General features: G+C 37.3%; 2 protein-coding genes across 9 annotated transcripts in view; both read right to left on the minus strand.

Annotated features, from left to right (window-relative positions):
• Positions 1-1,110: 1,110 nt before the first annotated feature.
• LOC137242053 (dynein regulatory complex protein 8-like) lies at positions 1,111-6,933 on the minus strand. Of its 3 annotated transcripts, none has more exons than XR_010950068.1 (6): positions 6,897-6,933; positions 4,972-5,209; positions 4,698-4,908; positions 4,484-4,582; positions 2,676-2,848; positions 1,111-1,237 (listed from the first exon to the last, which is right to left on the minus strand). XR_010950068.1 is itself a non-coding variant. In XM_067769419.1 (4 exons), the coding sequence occupies exons 1-4, from the start codon at positions 5,289-5,291 to the stop codon at positions 2,837-2,839; spliced, it is 474 nt and encodes a 157-aa protein (XP_067625520.1). In that variant the 5' UTR covers positions 5,292-5,440; the 3' UTR covers positions 2,771-2,836. The 3 variants fall into 3 exon arrangements, 1 of the variants encoding a protein (XP_067625520.1); XR_010950067.1 differs by lacking the exon at positions 6,897-6,933 and adding an exon at positions 5,279-5,440; XM_067769419.1 differs by lacking the exons at positions 1,111-1,237; positions 4,484-4,582; positions 6,897-6,933 and adding an exon at positions 5,279-5,440 and having other exon boundaries at positions 2,771-2,848.
• Positions 6,934-16,509: 9,576 nt separating this feature from the next.
• Positions 16,510-19,222, minus strand: part of ck (myosin-VIIa ck) — a 92,426-nt gene continuing 89,713 nt past the window's right edge. For all 6 annotated transcript variants that reach the window (XM_067764962.1, XM_067764963.1, XM_067764965.1 and 3 more), the window contains 2 exons: positions 17,948-18,068; positions 16,510-17,879 (listed from right to left, as the gene is read on the minus strand). In XM_067764962.1, coding sequence (XP_067621063.1) covers positions 17,673-17,879; positions 17,948-18,068 — 328 coding nt within the window. In that variant the 3' untranslated portion in view covers positions 16,510-17,672. The remainder of the gene's footprint in view (positions 17,880-17,947; positions 18,069-19,222) is intronic.

Raw genomic sequence — 19,222 nt, forward strand, 5'->3', positions numbered from 1 at the left:
AGTTAATTTTTTTAGTTAAAAATAGCATAAATTTTTTTTTCATGAAATTGTTGTTTATATTCTCTCAGGAACTTTAGTATAACAAATATAGTTTTTTATAATTTTTGTTTAAATTTTTTTCGAACCAATACCTTTTTTATAAAAAAATGTTAGGAAGTTGATATAATAATTTTCAGAAAAATGTACCAAAAAATAGATTTTATTGTCTTTGGAAAAAACTAAAAATTTCTTACCAAACTTAAGTCCAACTTTAAGACTGTTATTTGTGAATAATTTTCGAAAATATAAAAATTATTTTTTTCTGTCAACTGTCCCATTTCTTCCCACGCACAACTGTATATTTCATTCTGGACTTTACACTTCTCTTCCGGATCAATAGCCACTTCCTAAAAAAAATATTGAAGAAATAAGCGATTGTCTCATTTCTACCGCGAGTTACTGTATGTTCTTACCTCTGTTGACGTCCTCATCATTTTGTTGAACTGCTTCATGGGAAATAGTTTTTGAGTGCATAAAATCACAAATAGCAACAAAGCAACTAGAAGCACGAAAGCACCAACAGCTATAGCCATAAAATAGGTGGTTGCCACTATTTGTCTTAAGGTTTTTAAACTTCATCTTAATAAGCTTAAGCAGCGTTGCCTTGGACTTTCGTCTTGAAAAATTTCTTTTGCATCTGATTATTTACTAAATAAGTTTTGAAGGCTCAAACCATTGCATGCCACCAAAATCTGCACCACCACCAACCATCAGCGGTTGGTCATACATTTAATTATATGCAATAAAGTGGCAATCTTTTTTTGTTATCTTCTTTGATTTTTGTATAAAAAATTTCTTATTAGTTTGCAGGGTGTCTTTTGAGAGCGTGAGAATTCTAATTAGAATATCTTAAGTTGTTTAGGTTATAATTTTTTCAGCTTTGTTGTACTTGTGTTATGGTTTTATGAATATAACCACAGCCAAGCTGGTGAACTAGATTAAAAAGTTGAACCTAAGCAAAAATTTTTTAATATTTAGAAGTTAAATTATTTGCTTCACCTTATAGAACTAGGTTCGATAAGTAATCCGCCTTCAAAGAATTTTGATAATAATATTTTCGTAGTCAAATACCCTTTATTAAGGACGTCATGATGTCTTTATTTTTGGAACTTATGGCGCCCAACATGGGGCCGACACCATGATCAACAGTTTCATTTTTAGAATTTATGGCGCATAACATTGAGCTGGTCCTACGATACTGAAATTAGAAGTTTTATTTTTAGCGTATTTTCCTATTAAAATTGGAGACGATGGTGAAATACCCAACCCAATACAACGAGGTATTCCGTAATGCAAACTTAGCTCTTTGGCGCCGCTGGTCGCCACCTAAAAAGCCAACCACTTATCAAATCGTGATACTTGAAGAAAGTATCCAAAAAAATATTATTGGTAGCCTGATTCAACAAAAGGTTGGTCACTGTATTGAACCAGGAGGTGCAGAAATATGAAAAAACTCTCATAGGCCTAATTTTATAGGCTGACGATCAAGATTAATGATTTCTGGAACTGTAAATTTAACGATGCTCCTGCGGTACTTTTCCTTAATAGGAAAGGGCTTTTTTGCGCTTGATAATCACCCTAATTCAGACAAAATTACCGCATAGCAATTGTGTCGGTTAAAATCTGTGTATTTTAAGTGGTACCAGTCTCAGGATCAGGGCCGCCAACAGCCTTAGGCAGACCATACGTAACGAGTTGTCACATCTTACAAGAAGTGCTCTTGCTTTAACTGATAATGGCTGATCTTAGGAGAGAGAGAACAACTATATAATACCCAACGTGCCTGTGCTGTGTCCATGGGTTGTATGACGGGAATGTGAATAAATCGGCTAAAAGTTGATTAACTGCATTCATAGGACAATGCTGCTTAATTAGAATGGACTCGTGAGCTTGTTAGTGCAGTATTCTACCATCTGAGTAGGTTTGAAATGACTGGCAAGTCAATATCGTACCCGCCTATATTCCGTTGAACCCCTGGTGGCCGCAAGCTACGCTCCGGGCCAGACGCTGTTGAATTGGTGGTGTAAGTGTAGTTGAGTTTCTTCCCACTTTGCGCGCATTTTGACTATTTAAACATGCCCATATAATTATGATTTGACGCCCTCTGCCTGACAAATTCAAGAAAGGTTCGAGGACTCCCCAAAAATAGATCGCCGAAAACCGAGCAACTTCCAGGCGGGGCGGAAGGGCTGACCGCAGGATTGAAGAAAGTGGTCTGAACTCAAACCCTGTTGGTTTAAGATTATTACGTTGTAGTAGCGAGACTTTGTAGCAAAACCCGAGGCAAGCCAAATATGTTGAACAAAGTTATAGCAATTAGCCAGTAGCGTAGATAGCCTTGGGGCATGGGGAGGGATAGAGAATGTGCAATGACGTAATTAGACTAAACCTGAATATACATATACATACATATATACATTATCGACTCCGATGCGGGGGATCTATCGCCTAGTTCCCCCCCCCCTCCCCCCTATCTATGCTACTGCAATTATCAATCTACTTACTCTAACCGAACGTCAGACGATGTACGTAAGCTATCCCGAAAATACATGGACGCAAAGGAATCGCCCTCACTATTTCCAAGTGCAACGTTAAAAAGAGTTAAGTTGTTTTTTATCCCATTTGATTATACTTACTCAATTCATAAAGAGAAGAAATAAAATACTTCCGAGTTTTGCATTTTTACAGATTTTTATTCTGGATAACCACTGAAATATAATGTAGTAAAATACTCACTGACACATACTACATTTACGTGGTTGTGATTTGGGTTGATGATTGAGCCGCTCTCATTGCTTCACAGGTAAACCTGAAATTACATATGGAGTGTTTAAAAATACATCGATTTTATAGATGTTTGAAGTAAGCTTATTTGAAGCCGTTTTCTCAACCAATAAAAAGCTCGTCACTGAAAGATTTATGTACTTCTCCTAAGCCCTGCGATAACTTCAACCTCTCTGTGACAGACGGCCAAGTTCCAGAATGTCGAGTACTGGAGCGTATCCGATTTATATTCGGTAAAGGGCTAACATGCTGACAACGAACTCTATCTAGTCCTCTTGGATGCAGGGTAATAAATAAAAAAAAATAAAAAAAAAACAAGGATTCTCCTCACGAGAGGAATATGCTGATTCAACTTGCTGTGGCTTTTATCTCTACACTTAAAGTGGAATTTAAAGATATCTTCCGAAAGATCGTACAGAATACCCAAGAACACTTAAAAGAACTGTCATGTAAAGTTCAAAGACTATCTTTTCCTGGTGTAATATTTCAAACATCAGCAGAGATGAGTGAGAAAGACTCCATGTAGGACACTCATTGTTACCTGCAGTCACAGTTTGGCATTATTATGGCAGAGTTGTGAACGACTCTTCTTGACATGGGTATTGCAATCGCGCCTGGCTTATTTTGTAAACTTCCCAATGTTTACTAGGTGCTTCAGAATTGAATGAATTGTCAAAGAGGTCAAGTGGGAGCCACAGGATACAAGTCAGTGTGAGGGTGAGTCGCAGTGCGCATTGACTCTCCAAACGCAGAGCACACATAAGTGTGTTAGGTGGGTTTCGTGGCGGAGATCTGGGTTCAAATAAGAGGAACAACGTGTTGGTAAGGGTAAAGTCGGTGCCAAAGCTGGCGTTAGAATAGGGAAACAGAGAATGTTTGAAGGAATAGATTATGTTTAAACTAGCCAGCGTAATGGGCTAGTTATGAATCGGTGAGCAATTGCATGGTGTCCTAAACGACCGGTGAACATTCGGATGGTGGGTGATGAATGATGAACCGTTGACGGGAATGTGGTTAGTGGTGAATGGTTGACCGGTGACTGGTAAAACGATGAGTGGTTATGTACAGTTGGAACTTGCCAACGGTGGATCGGTGGATGCTTGATGACGAATTTTGGATGTTGGAAGGTAAATGATGGAGAATGAGTGGGTGGATGCTGAAAAGTCAAGTGGATAATTGGCGTAAACATGACGCGTGGCAGTAGTACGCTGACGGACGAGGTTCAAAATAATCATGGTGGATCGATGCACAGTAAGCCGTTGCCGGAAATAATCGATAGATTGCGGAACCAATTTAACCGGTGGGTCGGTAAATAGTCAGTGCCTCGTGTAGGTGAGTTTGACAATTGCACTGTGGAAGCTGTGAATTGCGTTTATCAACCGCTTTGAACTCCGAAGTAAATTGATCAGCCAATACTTTGCCCAAATCATCTGGCAGGGTTCTGCTGGTTCTTCTGTTACAATTACAATGAATACGGGATACCTGAGCCTAAATCTACTTTGTGCTACTCATATCTAAAATAACTGCTGTCTCGGGGATTAAGTATCTTATGTGTAGCTCAATCAGCCCAAACCAATGTCAAAATACTTCCTGGGGTTTTAATATTAAATCAAGTTGAGAAAACGGCCACTAATGAAATGAAATTCTTAAGAATATTTACTCATTGACTTCCAGCCCATTTGGAACCACGTTTAACGTCTTTATATTTCAATTTATAACAAGCTTCGGCAACATTGTAAATTGAGTCTTTCGGCGCGTACTTAATAAAGTGCAATTGGTGCAAGATCATACATACATACATACATACAAATAAGGTGCAATTGAGTGCAAGAAGATTGTGCAACAACAATAACCAAAGAAAGTTCATCACTTACCATTAACTGATTAATATAGAATTCGTATGGTATATTGCCGGTAATGGGATCTATGGCTACAGCAAGCATCTCATCAAGCTCTTCCTGTGTAAAAGGCTCACCCTCTTCCATCATTACTTTGCTCATATACTCTTTTGTTATATAATTTTTGCGTTCCGGATCTAATACGTGAAAAGCGGCTAAAATTTTCTCCGGGGAAGGTGGTTCCATTCTGGGTAGGTAGGAAAGAACGTTTAATAAAATAAAAAATTTACTTCACTCCTGCCATGCTCACTTTCTTTCCGCGATAAGCTGTGCTACATGCGGCATAAATTTCGATAGATGCACTTCACCCGCTGATTCCTCCATTTCAGTTACCGCTATAACCTCATTGATCTCTTGCTCTGTTGGTACGCAGCCGAGAAAGCGCAAGACGGTACCAACTTCACGTATATCGATACGCTTATCGCCATGATGATCGAATATGCAGAAAGCATCGGAAATGCGCTGCTCCAGCTCATTGTTAATCGGAACTGGGAGGAGCAAAGTAATTAGTTAATTGAAGTCCAAAAAACAATTAATTTTTGTTTAGCTTCATTTACTAGCAACATCCATTGTTTATTGATGTAAAGTTTGAATATCACTTGTAATTTTGCAAAAACAAATAATTTGTGTACGCCAAAAAATATTTAATTTCTTAAATTATTTCTTCACTTTTTTATTGCTTTACATAAGCTTTACAATATTTTGCGATTTTTTCTGGAAATTTTACAAAATTTGTTTATTTTATGTAACCCTAGGCAACTGGCATATTTTGGTCGGGTAATTCCAAATCGATAAGTGTGTATATCAATTAAACATTTTAATGCGACTAAATCATACATGTTAAATTCCAATTGGAATTAGCAATTGATGCAATTGGTTTATATTCTCTAATTCATTAAACAATTAGAAATAGTTCAACTAATTCCCATTAGATAAATGAAATTTTTATTCTAATGGTAAATCTATTTGCAATTAGTTGCCATTAGCAAAAAAAATTGGATTACCTTTACAATTAGAAATCTAATTGACTTCAGCTAATGCAATTACATGTTCAATTAGCTCGAAATAGAATCAATTATTTATATTTATTTACATCATTATTCGTTCACTTTAATAATTCTTTGAAAAAAATTTATTTTTATCAAAATAATTGATTCTAATTCGAGCTAATTGAATATTTAATTGCATTAGCAGAAGTCAATTAGATTTCTAATTGCTAATGGCAACTAATTGCAATTAGATTTTCCATTAGAATAAAAATTTCAATTAGCTAATGGGAATTAGTTGAACTAATTCTAATTATTTAATGAATTAGAGAATTTCGCAAATGAAGGTTAATTAGCAATCATTAGCATTATCTAATCATTACTTAACAGCTATGGACTAAATACACTTGTATTTTTTGAGTTTTTTTGGTATTCAAGGGGGTGGGTAACGCAACCCAATTGTCAATCTCACCTATCCGTGCCGAATACTAGGGGCCAATTCACTATCTGTATGTTTTAAAGTGTACACAAGAAATTGTGTAAACTTTGAAATTCTGATTCTGTAAAGCAAAATTGTGAACAAGAAAACTCACTCAGCCCTATTCTGCACTTCGAACTGAACTGAAATTTTCTAAGTTTGGTAACTTTGCTATCCTGCGTTCCGTTTTCATTCAGTCCAACTTCGAAAGTCTCGATTTGACGTATCCTACACTTCGAGCCGAGTTCCGTTTTTCTCAGTTGCAAATTAGTTGACGGAGATTGTTTTGATTTTTATTTTCGCGGGCTTTGAAGCGCATTTTTTGAAAAATATGTAAGTAAAATATACATTAATGTTTATAAAAATTATTTTAAAACAAACTTTTTATTTTTTTTATGGTTTTGCACTCTGGACAAAGCCGTCGCTCCATTACATCCAGAAAATAGGATAATGACTTGGAAACGGTTGGCTGACCCATCGCCTTATTGTAATCTGTACCAACACCATGCTTGTAGCTGTCTTCAGCAAAAAGCCTCAAAGCAGCCATTACGCGGTTAATTGCTGTTAAGGAAGTCAAAGTATTTCCCGGAACTTTTGCATCAAATATGTCCAAGACATATTTAAATTGCGTCTTTATTTAACCTAAAGTTTTTCTTGAATCTAAAAATATTTAACATGTATGAAGGTTTAGCACTTTCAGCACCAACTTACAATTCATCGCTCATCCTAAATGGATCACTGATGTCCCTCAATCTCCGTCTTTCCACTCTCACGTCTACATTGTGGGACGCATTGTCCTCTTCAATTAAAATGCAACGGCTAATGTTTCCATAATTTGTTTACATATATTAAATAAATGTTAAATATCGAAATATTCACTAATTTATAAATTTTTCACAAATATTTCATTATTTTGTTGTGTTCTAATTTCATCTATTTCTCCCAAACAGCTGATTTCGTAAATTCCTTCATTCTTCCTCTTTTTCTTTCAACTCAAGCGGAACTAAGGATACCTACTTTCAGTTCAAGCGGAGCGTAGCAATGATGACATGATATGAAACTTCTCGCTCTCTGAGAGCGCGTGAAAATGTGCATTTTTTATAACATTGGCCATAGATGCCATCATGCTCAAAATCAAATTTGGGCATTTCAGAAAAACTTTGGGGTATTTTACATGGTAAAGGTTTAATTTATGATTTTCACCGAAAATTTACTCAAGATTGTCATATGGGATACCAAAAAACTCGAATTTTTGTCAGAATTACAAATCCGAAGAAAAAAATAACTCTTTTTCACCTGTGGAAAATTTATCAGTGACAATACCTTTCATCGAAGGGCTGCACACGAAACGGGTTTTGGTTGCAACTTTCGATTGATATAAAAGTCAGCTTCTTAGTCTTCGCATTGATGTAAATGGATGCATAAAGGCCATGTTTTTGTGGAGCGTTGCAACATTCCATTTTTGACAGCTCAGATAAATTGTAGGTATACGTATAGGTTAACGCAACATGTTTAATTAATAGCCTTTTGCGGACGACAACGCAGATACTTCACCAAGTGATCTAATTTCGTAATTTCTTATAAATTGTGGATATACATATGTATGTACATAACCATTTTGGTCGCATCAAAGTGAAAAAGGGGCTAGCCGTTCATTGTTATCTTATGGCGGTGCCAGCGCAACAAAGCAAAGCAACGCAATCGAAATATATTATTTCATATTTTTTCACTTATCTACCACAAAATATTTCTACAAAACTTTGCCTTTTTTATAAATTTTAATAAGTTTTTATCACCTTACTTGCTGATTTTTTTGAAAATAATGAAACCGAACGGATTTCTTGGAGTTTTTTTTTGGGTAGTTTAGGCAACTCTATAGCCATCTGATGTTCTTGGAAACGAATGAACTTTTGTTTACAATCGAATTAACTTCAAGACCCATTCTTGGAAACGAATGAACTTTTGTTTACAATCGAATGAACTTCAAGACCCATTCCTGGAAACGAGTTGAGAGAGAATAAATGTTTCGTATCATGTCATCAGTGGAGCGTAGAGCTGAAACGGACTTGTATTGCAGAATAGGGGTGACTGATAAAAACTTCGTGAATTTTCTTGACAGTCAGTGTACACTATTGTCACATTCAAAACTTATACGCACTGTTGCAGAATAACTTTTCTATTTTCATGGCGTTTCATAAACATTTCCTCACTGACATATAACTTTTACTTTCAGCGCTCATTCAGCAAAACAATGTGCACAATACTTTACAGAATCGTATGAAAATTTGAAGTGTAAATTGTGTGTGCAAATGAGTTTTCAATGAGTGCGCATTTTTCAGTTTTTCACAGTTATGGAATTGGCCCCATGTTGATTACAACGCGAAGCTCTGGCAACCCCGAGTTCTTCACGGAAGGATGATTTTGAATGACTTCGTTGGTTTAATGTGGTCATGTCAAATTGTTTCCGAGATGGTCGAGCTAGTATGAACCTTGTACTAGTACTTGGAAACACGAAAAAAACGATAAAATTTGACAGATAGTAATCTAGTTCCTAGGGATGGAATATCTAAGCCATGTGTAAACGTAGTGTTAGACCTGGCTTACATGAAACAAGATAATCTTCTTTTCCGTACTTAACTACTAAGTAAATAACTAGATTTCCCATATAAATTTTTCACTCGATAATTGCTAGTAATGAACAAATTTGAAAGATGGCAATTTTTTATTCCACTGACAATGGTGTCATTTCTAATTGGAAGCACTAAATAAAAGGAATACGTGAAAATTTGACAGCTAATAATCTAGTTTCTAAGACCTAGTTTAAATATAACGATATTATCTTCATTTTCGTACTTAACTCCTAATCGTTAATAATCCCTCGATAATCGGTAATTATGAACAAATTTTAGAGATGCGGATGTTTTTTTTTCATAGAAAAAGTTCCACCTCTAGAGTGTAATCTCTAACTGAAAACACAAAATAAAAGAGAACGCAAACATTTGACAGAAAACAATCTCGTTCCCAGGGGTGACGGTTTATTGTATATTAAGTAATGTGTAAACGTGGTCTAACTTTTATTTTTATGCATAGACAAGTACATGTCAGAAATATGGATAATCCTTCGACAGGCTAGGCTAAGTTGAACTGGCCGGTCTATGAGGACCTCACATAGACTGAATGAGTCCGTAGTGCTACCAGAATTTTTTTTCAACGACCAAGCTGAAAACCCGTATCAAAAACCAGGACCTATCTTATAAAATAACTCCGTCCTCTTGGCAAATATTAGAAGCTTTCTAGGACTTAAGCTACGGCGCTAGAAAGCAGTGTCCAGTCAGAATACCCGTCATGAGTCTACAGTCTCTATTTTTAATAATAGAAGCAACTTTGTTAGTCTAAGGTTGTAAGACCTACACACAATCTTAATCGCCCCGCGCTTGAACCCACGTCTTTCCCGCTTGATCGATCATGTGCATCTCTCGCCTTCTATTAATCTCGCTCAATCTAAATGCGCCATTTGTAGCTACTTCATCTGCTTTTTCATTCCCATCTATTCCTATATGCCCTGAGACCCAATATAGATGTGTGCTTCCCCCTATCCCGATTCTTTCCAGTGACTGTTTACACTCTAACACACTTTTAGATGCTGTCCTATGCGAGATTATTGCCTTAATTTCCGCTTGGCTGCCAATATAAAAGTTAACACGGCTGCAGCCTAAGGTATTATCTTCCAGAGTTTCTACTGCTTTGGTTACGGCTAATACTTCCGCTTGGAAAAGACTACAGTGATCTAGCAGCTTGTAGGATCTGTTTTTTTCCGGATCAGCACAGTATACCGCAGACCCTACTCCTTCCACTAATTTGGAACCATCTGTGTACACATGTATCGCCTCGTCCGCCATATGAGCACCCGCCTTCGCGAAAAATAGTAATAATTTACAACGGCGTACATTGTATGTACCTATGTACATATGTGCTACTGTTTGTGTACTAAGCGCCATACTCCAACCTCCATTGCTGTGCCCCACTTGCGTAAACCAGTATACATTTGTAAGAATGTGACTGACTAGACAACCATTGCAATTGCTGTGATTGGTCGATGCTTTGTTGTGGCCACCCAATGAAAATCGCATGCAGAATTGTCTATGGATTAGTGGTGCACTGAAACGAAAAACCGGATCAATCAAAACCTGATTGTTTCGTGTTTCTTAGCACGAGTCGGAGATAGTCGATTTCATGAAGCGGCACAACATCCGCATTGCTGCGATTCAAGAGACTAAACTCAGCAAGATCTGCATTGCAGACCTGCTCTGGTTATAATGTCCACAGGAAAGACCGCGAGAGCGGAAATGGAGGCGGCCTCGCGTTTATTATACACCACTCTGTGCAATATCATATATTTGATCCTGGCATCGACCGCAGTGACAATGTCTTAGAACGTCAAGGCCTATCTGTCCGGTCAGGCGATGCAAATCTAGAAATCATCAACATCTACATCCCTCCTGTCACCTGTTGCCCCAGTGGATACCGCCCTAATATCGAGGCCTTACTCACTGGCAACAATCGCATTATCTTAGGCGATTTCAATGCCCATCACGACCTATGGCATTCAAACTTGCGGGCGGACAGTAGGGGTGAGATGTTGGCGGATCAAATAGACGAAACGACGTTCTGCACAATTAACGGAGACGCCCCCACACGTATGGTAGGAAGCTGTCATAGCTCGCCAGATATCTCAATCGTGAGCGCAGAACTCGTAAACTGCGTCAACTGGCAGCCGATGGTAACATTGGCATCCGACCACCTGCCCATACTTATTTCGTTCGAGCGTACCGCCGACTTCATCGTCACCGAAAAATGCACTTTCATAAACTTCAAAAAAGGAAAGTGGGAAGAATATAAATCTGCAACAGACAGCAGCTTTGCTGCCCTCCCTATCCCGACTGATGCCCGCCAAGGGGAGCGTGCCTTCCGTAAGGTCATTGAATCCGCCTCGGCACATTTCATTCCCGCCGGGAGAATTCCCGAAATCCGGCCCACTTCCCGGCGGAGGCCGCGATCTTAGCGAGGGAACGCGACCTTATAAGACAGCTTGATCCAGGCGACCCCCAAATAAGGGATATAAACCAACGCATCAGATCGCTTTTGGACGAACACAAGCGGGCGAAATGGGAAGAGCACCTAAGAGGTTGTAACCTCTCTACCGGTGTAGGTAAACTTTGGTCCACCGTAAAGTCCCTATCGAATCCGACTAAGCACAAAGACAAAGTTTCCATCGCCTTTGGCGATAAGGTGCTGTCGGATGCGAAAAAATGCGCGAGCGCTTTCTGCCGACAATATATAATGCATCCTACGGTCGACAAAGATAGACGGAGAGCCAATAGACGTGCACATAAACACAAACTCAGCGCGTCACCAATTACCATCACCGCTAGAGAGGTTGAGGACGCCATTGGTCGCGCTAAACCATCCAAAGCAGTGGGCCCAGACGGCATAGCCATGCCGATGCTTAAAAACCTAGGGAAAGAGGGTTTCAAATATTTAGCGCATGTCTTCAACCTGTCTCTTTCCACCTTTGTCATACCCGAGAAATGGAAAATGGCCAAGGTGGTCCCGCTACTAAAGCCTGGGAAACTAGCTAACGTAGGTGAGTCATATCGTCCGATATCTCTCCTATCGCCAGTGGCAAAGACGCTTGAAGCCATTTTGCTCCCTCATTTCCAAGCACATTTGCAGCTAGCCCCTCATCAGCATGGCTTCAGAAAACTCCATAGCACTACCTCCGCGCTAAATGTCATTAGCACCCAGATAAATTGCGGTTTGAATCAATATCCCCACCATAGAACAGTACTCGTAGCGTTAGACCTATCAAAAGCTTTTGATACGGTCAACCATGGCTCGTTACTGGAAGACCTGGAAGGGTCTACCCTTCCCCCATGTCTTAAAAGGTGGACCGCAAATTACCTGGGTGGTCGGCAGGCATCGGTGCAATTCAGAAACGAAACATCAAAACAAAGGAGAATTAAACAAGGGGTGCCACAGGGTGGTGTCCTATCCCCGCTTTTGTTTAATTTCTACATATCTAAGCTACCTTCACCACCGGAAGGAGTCACAATCGTTTCCTACGCCGATGACTGCACAATAATGGCCACAGGCCCAGGCCCAAAGATCGATGAGCTATGCAATAAAATAAACGGCTATCTCCCTGATCTCTCCAGTTTTTTCGCCTCGCGAAACCTGTCATTGTCACCGACTAAATCTTCCGCGACCTTATTTACAACATGGACGCCCCAAATGTCGACCATATTGAACATCCACGTCGATGGCACTACGCTACCGACTGTCCTACACCCCAAAATCTTGGGTGTGACGTTTGATCAGGATCTACATTTTGGTGCGCACGCAACCGCAATTGTTCCAAGAATTCAGAGCCGTAATAAAATCCTCAAATCCCTTGCTGGCAGTACCTGGGGAAAAGATAAAGAAACGCTCTTGACCACATACAAAGCAATTAGCCAGCCGATTACGTGCTACGCGTCACCCATATGGTCGCCAAGCCTAAAAACCACCCACTGGAAGAAACTACAGGCCTGCCAAAATACTGCTCTCAGAATCGCCACGGGCTGTCTTCTTATGTCCCCAGAACACCATCTGCATAATGAGGCGAGAATACTCCCCATCAGGGAGAGAAATGAGATGCTGACCAAACAGTTTCTGTTGAATACCCAGAAACCTGGGCATCCCAACAGACATCTGATTGACGAACCAGCACCGCCTAGGGGCCTAAGGAGTCATCTCCGTAAGCATTTTGAGGAAATACGGCACCTGAGAACCCAGCCGTATGAAGCGGAAAAACACAAGCAGGTCCTTGGTGAACTCCATAGACAGGCGTCGGACCTTTATGTCGGGAATTGCCCGGTGAATCCAGTACTTGAAGAAAAATATCCAGAACTCGCAGAAGAGGAACGCATACTCCCCAGGGAAACGCGTGTCACTCTTGCTCAACTTCGTTCTGGATACTGTAACAGGCTAAACTCTTACCTATCCAGAATCAACCCCGACATACAAAATGTATGCCCTGCTTGCAATGTGTCCCCACATGACACCAACCATCTCTTTAATTGTAATGTGGAACCAACGCCTCTAACACCCCTTTCCTTATGGTCCACCCCTGTTGAAACGGCAAGTTTCCTTGGACTCCCGTTAGAGGATATTGATGACAATTTGTGATCGGTCGCGGCTATTAGGTGGGGCGAGCATTGCTACAACAACAACAACAAGTCGGCCCATGCATGTAGGTATCCGGTTTCGTTTGGAATTGCACTCAAATAACCCTTTCTTTGAATACTGGTCTTGTTGATTTTTTTGACGTGTAACCATCAATTTCCATATTTAACCTTGATGAAATGTAAGAAAACCCGGATAAAAAATTGGCTCACGAAGTTAAATAAAAAATGTAGAATAAAATGACTAGCACCTGAATTTCCCTATATCTATTGCACCAAACAAGATTTTCTAAAATCTTGTTTTGAAGTACATAGCAACCTACTTGTAGGTCAATTCACAATTTGATCCATTGTTCTATCATTAATGATTGAATTTACACATGCGACTGGTCGGTTGATCGATCAGTGTTGACTACTTACCGATTTTCGTCTGGATCTCTTGAACAAAGCAAAACTTCAATTGCATGGGTTAATCGGTTCATCGATAACTACTGTCAATTTGTGTGTATCTCTTGAACCAAACCAAATGACAATGTTTTTGTTTTCGAAATATATAGGTACATACTTGTAGATTAATCTACAATTTGATATAAACTTCTATCAGTAACCCTTCCGGACGAACTGAGAATTTATCGGCCCACAAATGGCCCAGCACCTAAATTGCCTAAATGAAGCAATCAACATTTTCTTAATTTCTGTTTTGCATTAGTTAAGTATTTATTTGTAGATTAATCCACAATTTGATACAAGTTCCTATCATTAACGGTTCAAGCGCTACGTGAGATATCCGGTTTATCGACAACTATTGACGACTCTTGAACCAAGCCAAATTTAAAATATTTTTTTGTTGCATTATGTAGCTACTTACTTGTAGATTAATACACAACTTCATTCAAGATTCTATCGTTAACGATTAAGGCGCTAAGTGGGCTAATCGGTTTTTGACAACTACTGTCTTTTTGTGTATATCTCTTGAACTAAAGCAAATGGTAAAGTTTTTAGTTTTTGCAATATATAGATATCATTTTCTAGATTAATCCACAATTCACCATAAACTTCTATCATAAACCCTTAAGGGCGAAAAGGGAATTTATTGGTACATAAATGACCTAGCCCAAATTGTCTATATATCTTGAATGAAGAAAGATTTTTTAAACTTTTGTTGGGTATTATATAGTTACCTACTTGGGGATTAATCCACAATTTGATATAAAATTTCATCATTAACCTTTGAAGGCAAAAATTGGTATTTTCTGTACACAAACGACCCAGCACCTAAATTGGCCAAGTATATCTTGAGGCAAGCAAGATTTTCTAAACTCTTGTTTTGCATACTGAGACGAATATTATCAACACTAAGGGATACCATCATCTCTAAGCCAATACTAAGCTGTGACTTGTATGCACATCAACAAATCAATCATTATGTCTATACAAGCAGCGGAGAGCAACGCACAACCACATGCATATACATATCTGAGATACTCCCAAAAGTAGGCAATCATCGATGGAAGTACCACTCACATATACACGCGCATATGAGAAGCTATATACGTACATCTGTAGTTATAATTTAATAGCTGGTAAACAAATAGCAAATTCTAGAAATAGAAACGCCTAGAAGTATGGAACGAGGAAATCGAAGAGTATAAAAGAGTGCAATCTGAGCAATCATGGAATCAGTTTAGTTTAAGCACGCTATCTGTTGAGAAGTAGAAGTGTTATTTTGAAATTAGTCTAATAAAGACCATTTTGCATTATTGAACATTGGAGTTATTTATTCAAAAGTTTATTGATTCGAACGTTAGCAGAAGGTTCCAAATAAGCAGAAATTCCATAAATTCGTTACAATGCATATAGCTAACTACTTTTAGATTAACCCTCAATTTGAACCAAGGTCATATCGTTAACGGTTCAAGCGCTACGTGACATATCTGGCTTATCGACAACCCCTGACGACTAAATCTATTATTGGGTATATCTCTTGAACCAATTAAAATGTCAAATGTTTTTTTGTTGCGTTATGTAGCTACCTACTTGTAGATTAGGACACGACTTGATGCAATGTTCTTACTTCAATGGTAGAGGCGCTATGTGGTTTAATCAGTTTTGCGATAACTACTGTTCTTTTGTGTATATCTCTTGAACCAAGCCAAATGGAACTCAAGAAGCAAATTGTGCCTTAATCTACAAATAGGTTCCTATTTAATGCAGAGAAAATCTTGCTTGGTTGAAGAGATAAAGAGCAATTTAGATGCTGGGTCATTTGTGTACCGATAAATTTCCGGTATTCCCTGAAGGGTTAATGATGGAACTTTATATCAAATTGTGGATTAATCTGCAAGCGGGCACATATAATCTACAAAAACAAAAGCTTTATTATTTGGCTTGGCTCAAGAGATACACAAGGGAACAGTAGTTATCGAAAAACCGATTAATCCACTTAGCGCCTTAACCCTTAACCATAGAACCTTGAATCAAATGGTGTATAAATCTACATTAGGCAGCTATATGTAAGCCAACAAGAAACTGTTCTAATTTGGCTTTGTTCTACAGATATACACACAAATTTGTGTGTAGTTAGCATTGATCGATCAACCGATAAATCCCACGTAGAAATTGAAACGTTAATGTTAGAACCTTGAAACAAATTATGGATTAATCTACAAGTAGTTAGCTATATGTGTGTAAGACGCGAATTGAGAAAATCTGGCTTGTTTGAAGAGATATAGAGCAATCTATGTGCTGGGTAATTTGTGTACCGATAAATTCCAATTTTTGCCATGAAGGGTTAATGATAAAACTTTACAACAAATTTTGGATTAATCTACAAGTGCGTACATATATATTACAAAAACAAAAGCTTTAACATTTGGCTTCGTTCAAGAGGTATACAGAAGTCGACAGTAGTTATCGATAAACTGAGCCCCTTAACCGCTACGGCTTTTGAATTGCGAACCTAGCAACTGTGATCCAGAATACTGCAAGTTTTATAGACTAAAGACCGTTTTCACCAGCTGCGGTTACGCTATCTGTCATGTAGAGTGCCATAAAGCGTTTTAATTTTAAACTAACTCTAGTTAATATAAATAAGGATGTAATTTCTATTTCAAAAAATTTCGTTTATTTATTCATATTAAAAAATCTACACAATAAGTACATTTTGTTTTTTTTGTTCAGTACAATTTTCGTTTGCCATATATGTATGTATACACATATATAAATGTATATTATATATAGTTATTGCTTAAATAAGAGGGGAATTATAAAAGGAATTTTATAATAAGGTATCGACGACTGAGCGGAAGATCAAACTATCTCGGTGTGTGGTTGGAAAACGCGCTATGTCAGAACATGATTGAAAAGCATCATATATCAGTAGTGTTTTCAAGCTTATGCTGAGGTAGTGCGTATTTCAAACAGCCTGCAGATAGAGACTAATCTCCCACACAGATGACGATATGCTGGTATATTTTCTTCGAAAGCATGTGATAAATAAATGTATACATATGTAATATGTTAACACAACGGCCACCTGTTGTTAAGTGCACTTTGACTTTTTTAAATATTTGATTAAATTAAATGCGCTTCCACACCTTCAGACATATCCAGTCAAATATGACTTACAAACATACATACATTTGCATGTGTTTTATATTTATGTTTATAAAATATGTATTTATAAATAAAATAATGCTACAACTAGTTATTGTGTACCTATTTAAATTATAGAATAATAAATAATTTTTATTTATTTTTTATTAAAAAAAACATTAAAACAAAAAACCTAACATTAATCTTACGAGAAGGAGATTTTTCCAAATTTAAGTAATGGAACATCAAATGCGTTAAATTGAAATAAGCAGTTTAAGTTGACTATTTGTTTAGATTGCTGATACAAACATAAACCTTTTAATGCGATTTTATGTGAAGTGTCAAAAAAATTTAGTGACTCTTTAAAATTTTCTATCTTCTAATAGGGTCTACACACGGTGCGTCTGATTCGCGAATCAGCAGTGTACATTCGCCATTAAAGTCCAAACACATTTTGATTTTCACGAGTCAGCCAGAGTTTTGTTTGTGTGACTAATATTAAAATATTTTCACTAACACATCGAAACGGACTCTTGAATCTGACTCACTTTGTGTAAACCATATAAAGAAATAATTTGTTAACTGTCTCGCAAACCTCTTCTCGCAACTTTTCCAAATAACTTTCTATTCTCTTTTTACTAAATAAAAACTAATTAATTTTCTTATTACACTAATTTGCTCGTACAGTGCGATTTTTGTTCATGTTAGTTAACATAAGCGATATGTATGATGTTAATAGATCATCCATTTTATAACCCAAAGATGTTTCACATAACAATTTTGAGCCGCGCACCAAATTGCCAATTGTCATATGGAAGTATGTATTGCCAGAGGACCAATTGGAAATGCGTGTAAATGGATGTGTTATTAAAATGTCCTGAAAGTAAGGAAATAAAGTAAAAATAACAAAATAATCACAGCAGCAATGTTGAATCAATGTCTTACTTTAGTGACTGGATGTATGAGGCTAACGCCATGTTTATTGATTGCAATTAGCAGCATTTCTGGGTAATTCGGTTCGGTTGTTTGTTTTACTTCGAAAAATGCTGAACCAAATGTGGGCCATCTGCAGTAAATAAAGAAAGGAAAACAAAAATTAAAATAATTTTTTTATATGATATTTGTATCGCATCAGATCATGACATCACATCAAGTGATATTCATTATGAGATTGAGTGGCACATAATGAGTTCTATACATATTGACGTGTCAGATGAGCAGAAGCATTTCTAAATTTTTTTGCATTGTTAATTTTGAACTATATTATTATCTGTTCTTATCAGTAGTTTTAGCTACTAATGTCTTACACCATCTCCAAAAAGTTAAGGTACTCACACTACTTCATAAACAAAAGCTTTTGATTTAAATTCCACCCCATTGATATAACTTATTTTGACGAAATTATATAATTTGTGTATCATGTGATGTCATATCATGTGATAAAATGCAATATTATACCATTTCATTTGATACCAAAGCATACGATATTATGCCATGTAATTTGATACTATATATCACTTTGTATTTTATCGAAATGTGATTTGATATAATTAGACAACGATTGATGTTGTATATGAACTGTCTGACTTATTTCGAGGTGTGTGATTTTTTTATTTGTTACAGTAGAGAAGTTTGCTGTTTTTGTTGCAGCAGTAGGTAACACTTATTTGCGCTCAAATATCCATATGGACTATGTCAGATGATGCCTTCCTATTCACTGTATAATCAAACAATTATATCCTTTCATAACTTATTTAACAACAACCTCATTGTATATATACTAAATATCACCTGATTGCAGAATATAACATCATATCAGTTGATATGCAGGGCGTTTTGTTTAAATATCGTTCATCAAATTTTTCTAATATCAAAATAAAACATAATCTCTGTATCTATCTCCTTTCTAAAATATATTTTCTATTGTATAATGAATTCGTAGGAAATTGTTAATCATAACACATTGCTTTTTTTATAAATCAGCCACCCAAATATCACATCAGCTCTTCACACGATAACACATTGACACATTTCCATCACTATATCACCTTTGTATTTATCAACCACAGCCCGCTGCTTTCTCACTGCATTACATGCGGCCATTTTCATATTACATATCACAAAACATATCATCATCTCCTCATCAAACATTATATCAAATCACACTATCCTTGATTAGCATTCCCTACTATTATCAAAGATAACTTCGCCTTTTTTAGG

Source organism: Eurosta solidaginis, chromosome 2, assembly GCF_040869045.1.
Source record: "Eurosta solidaginis isolate ZX-2024a chromosome 2, ASM4086904v1, whole genome shotgun sequence".
Taxonomy (NCBI): domain Eukaryota; kingdom Metazoa; phylum Arthropoda; class Insecta; order Diptera; family Tephritidae; genus Eurosta; species Eurosta solidaginis.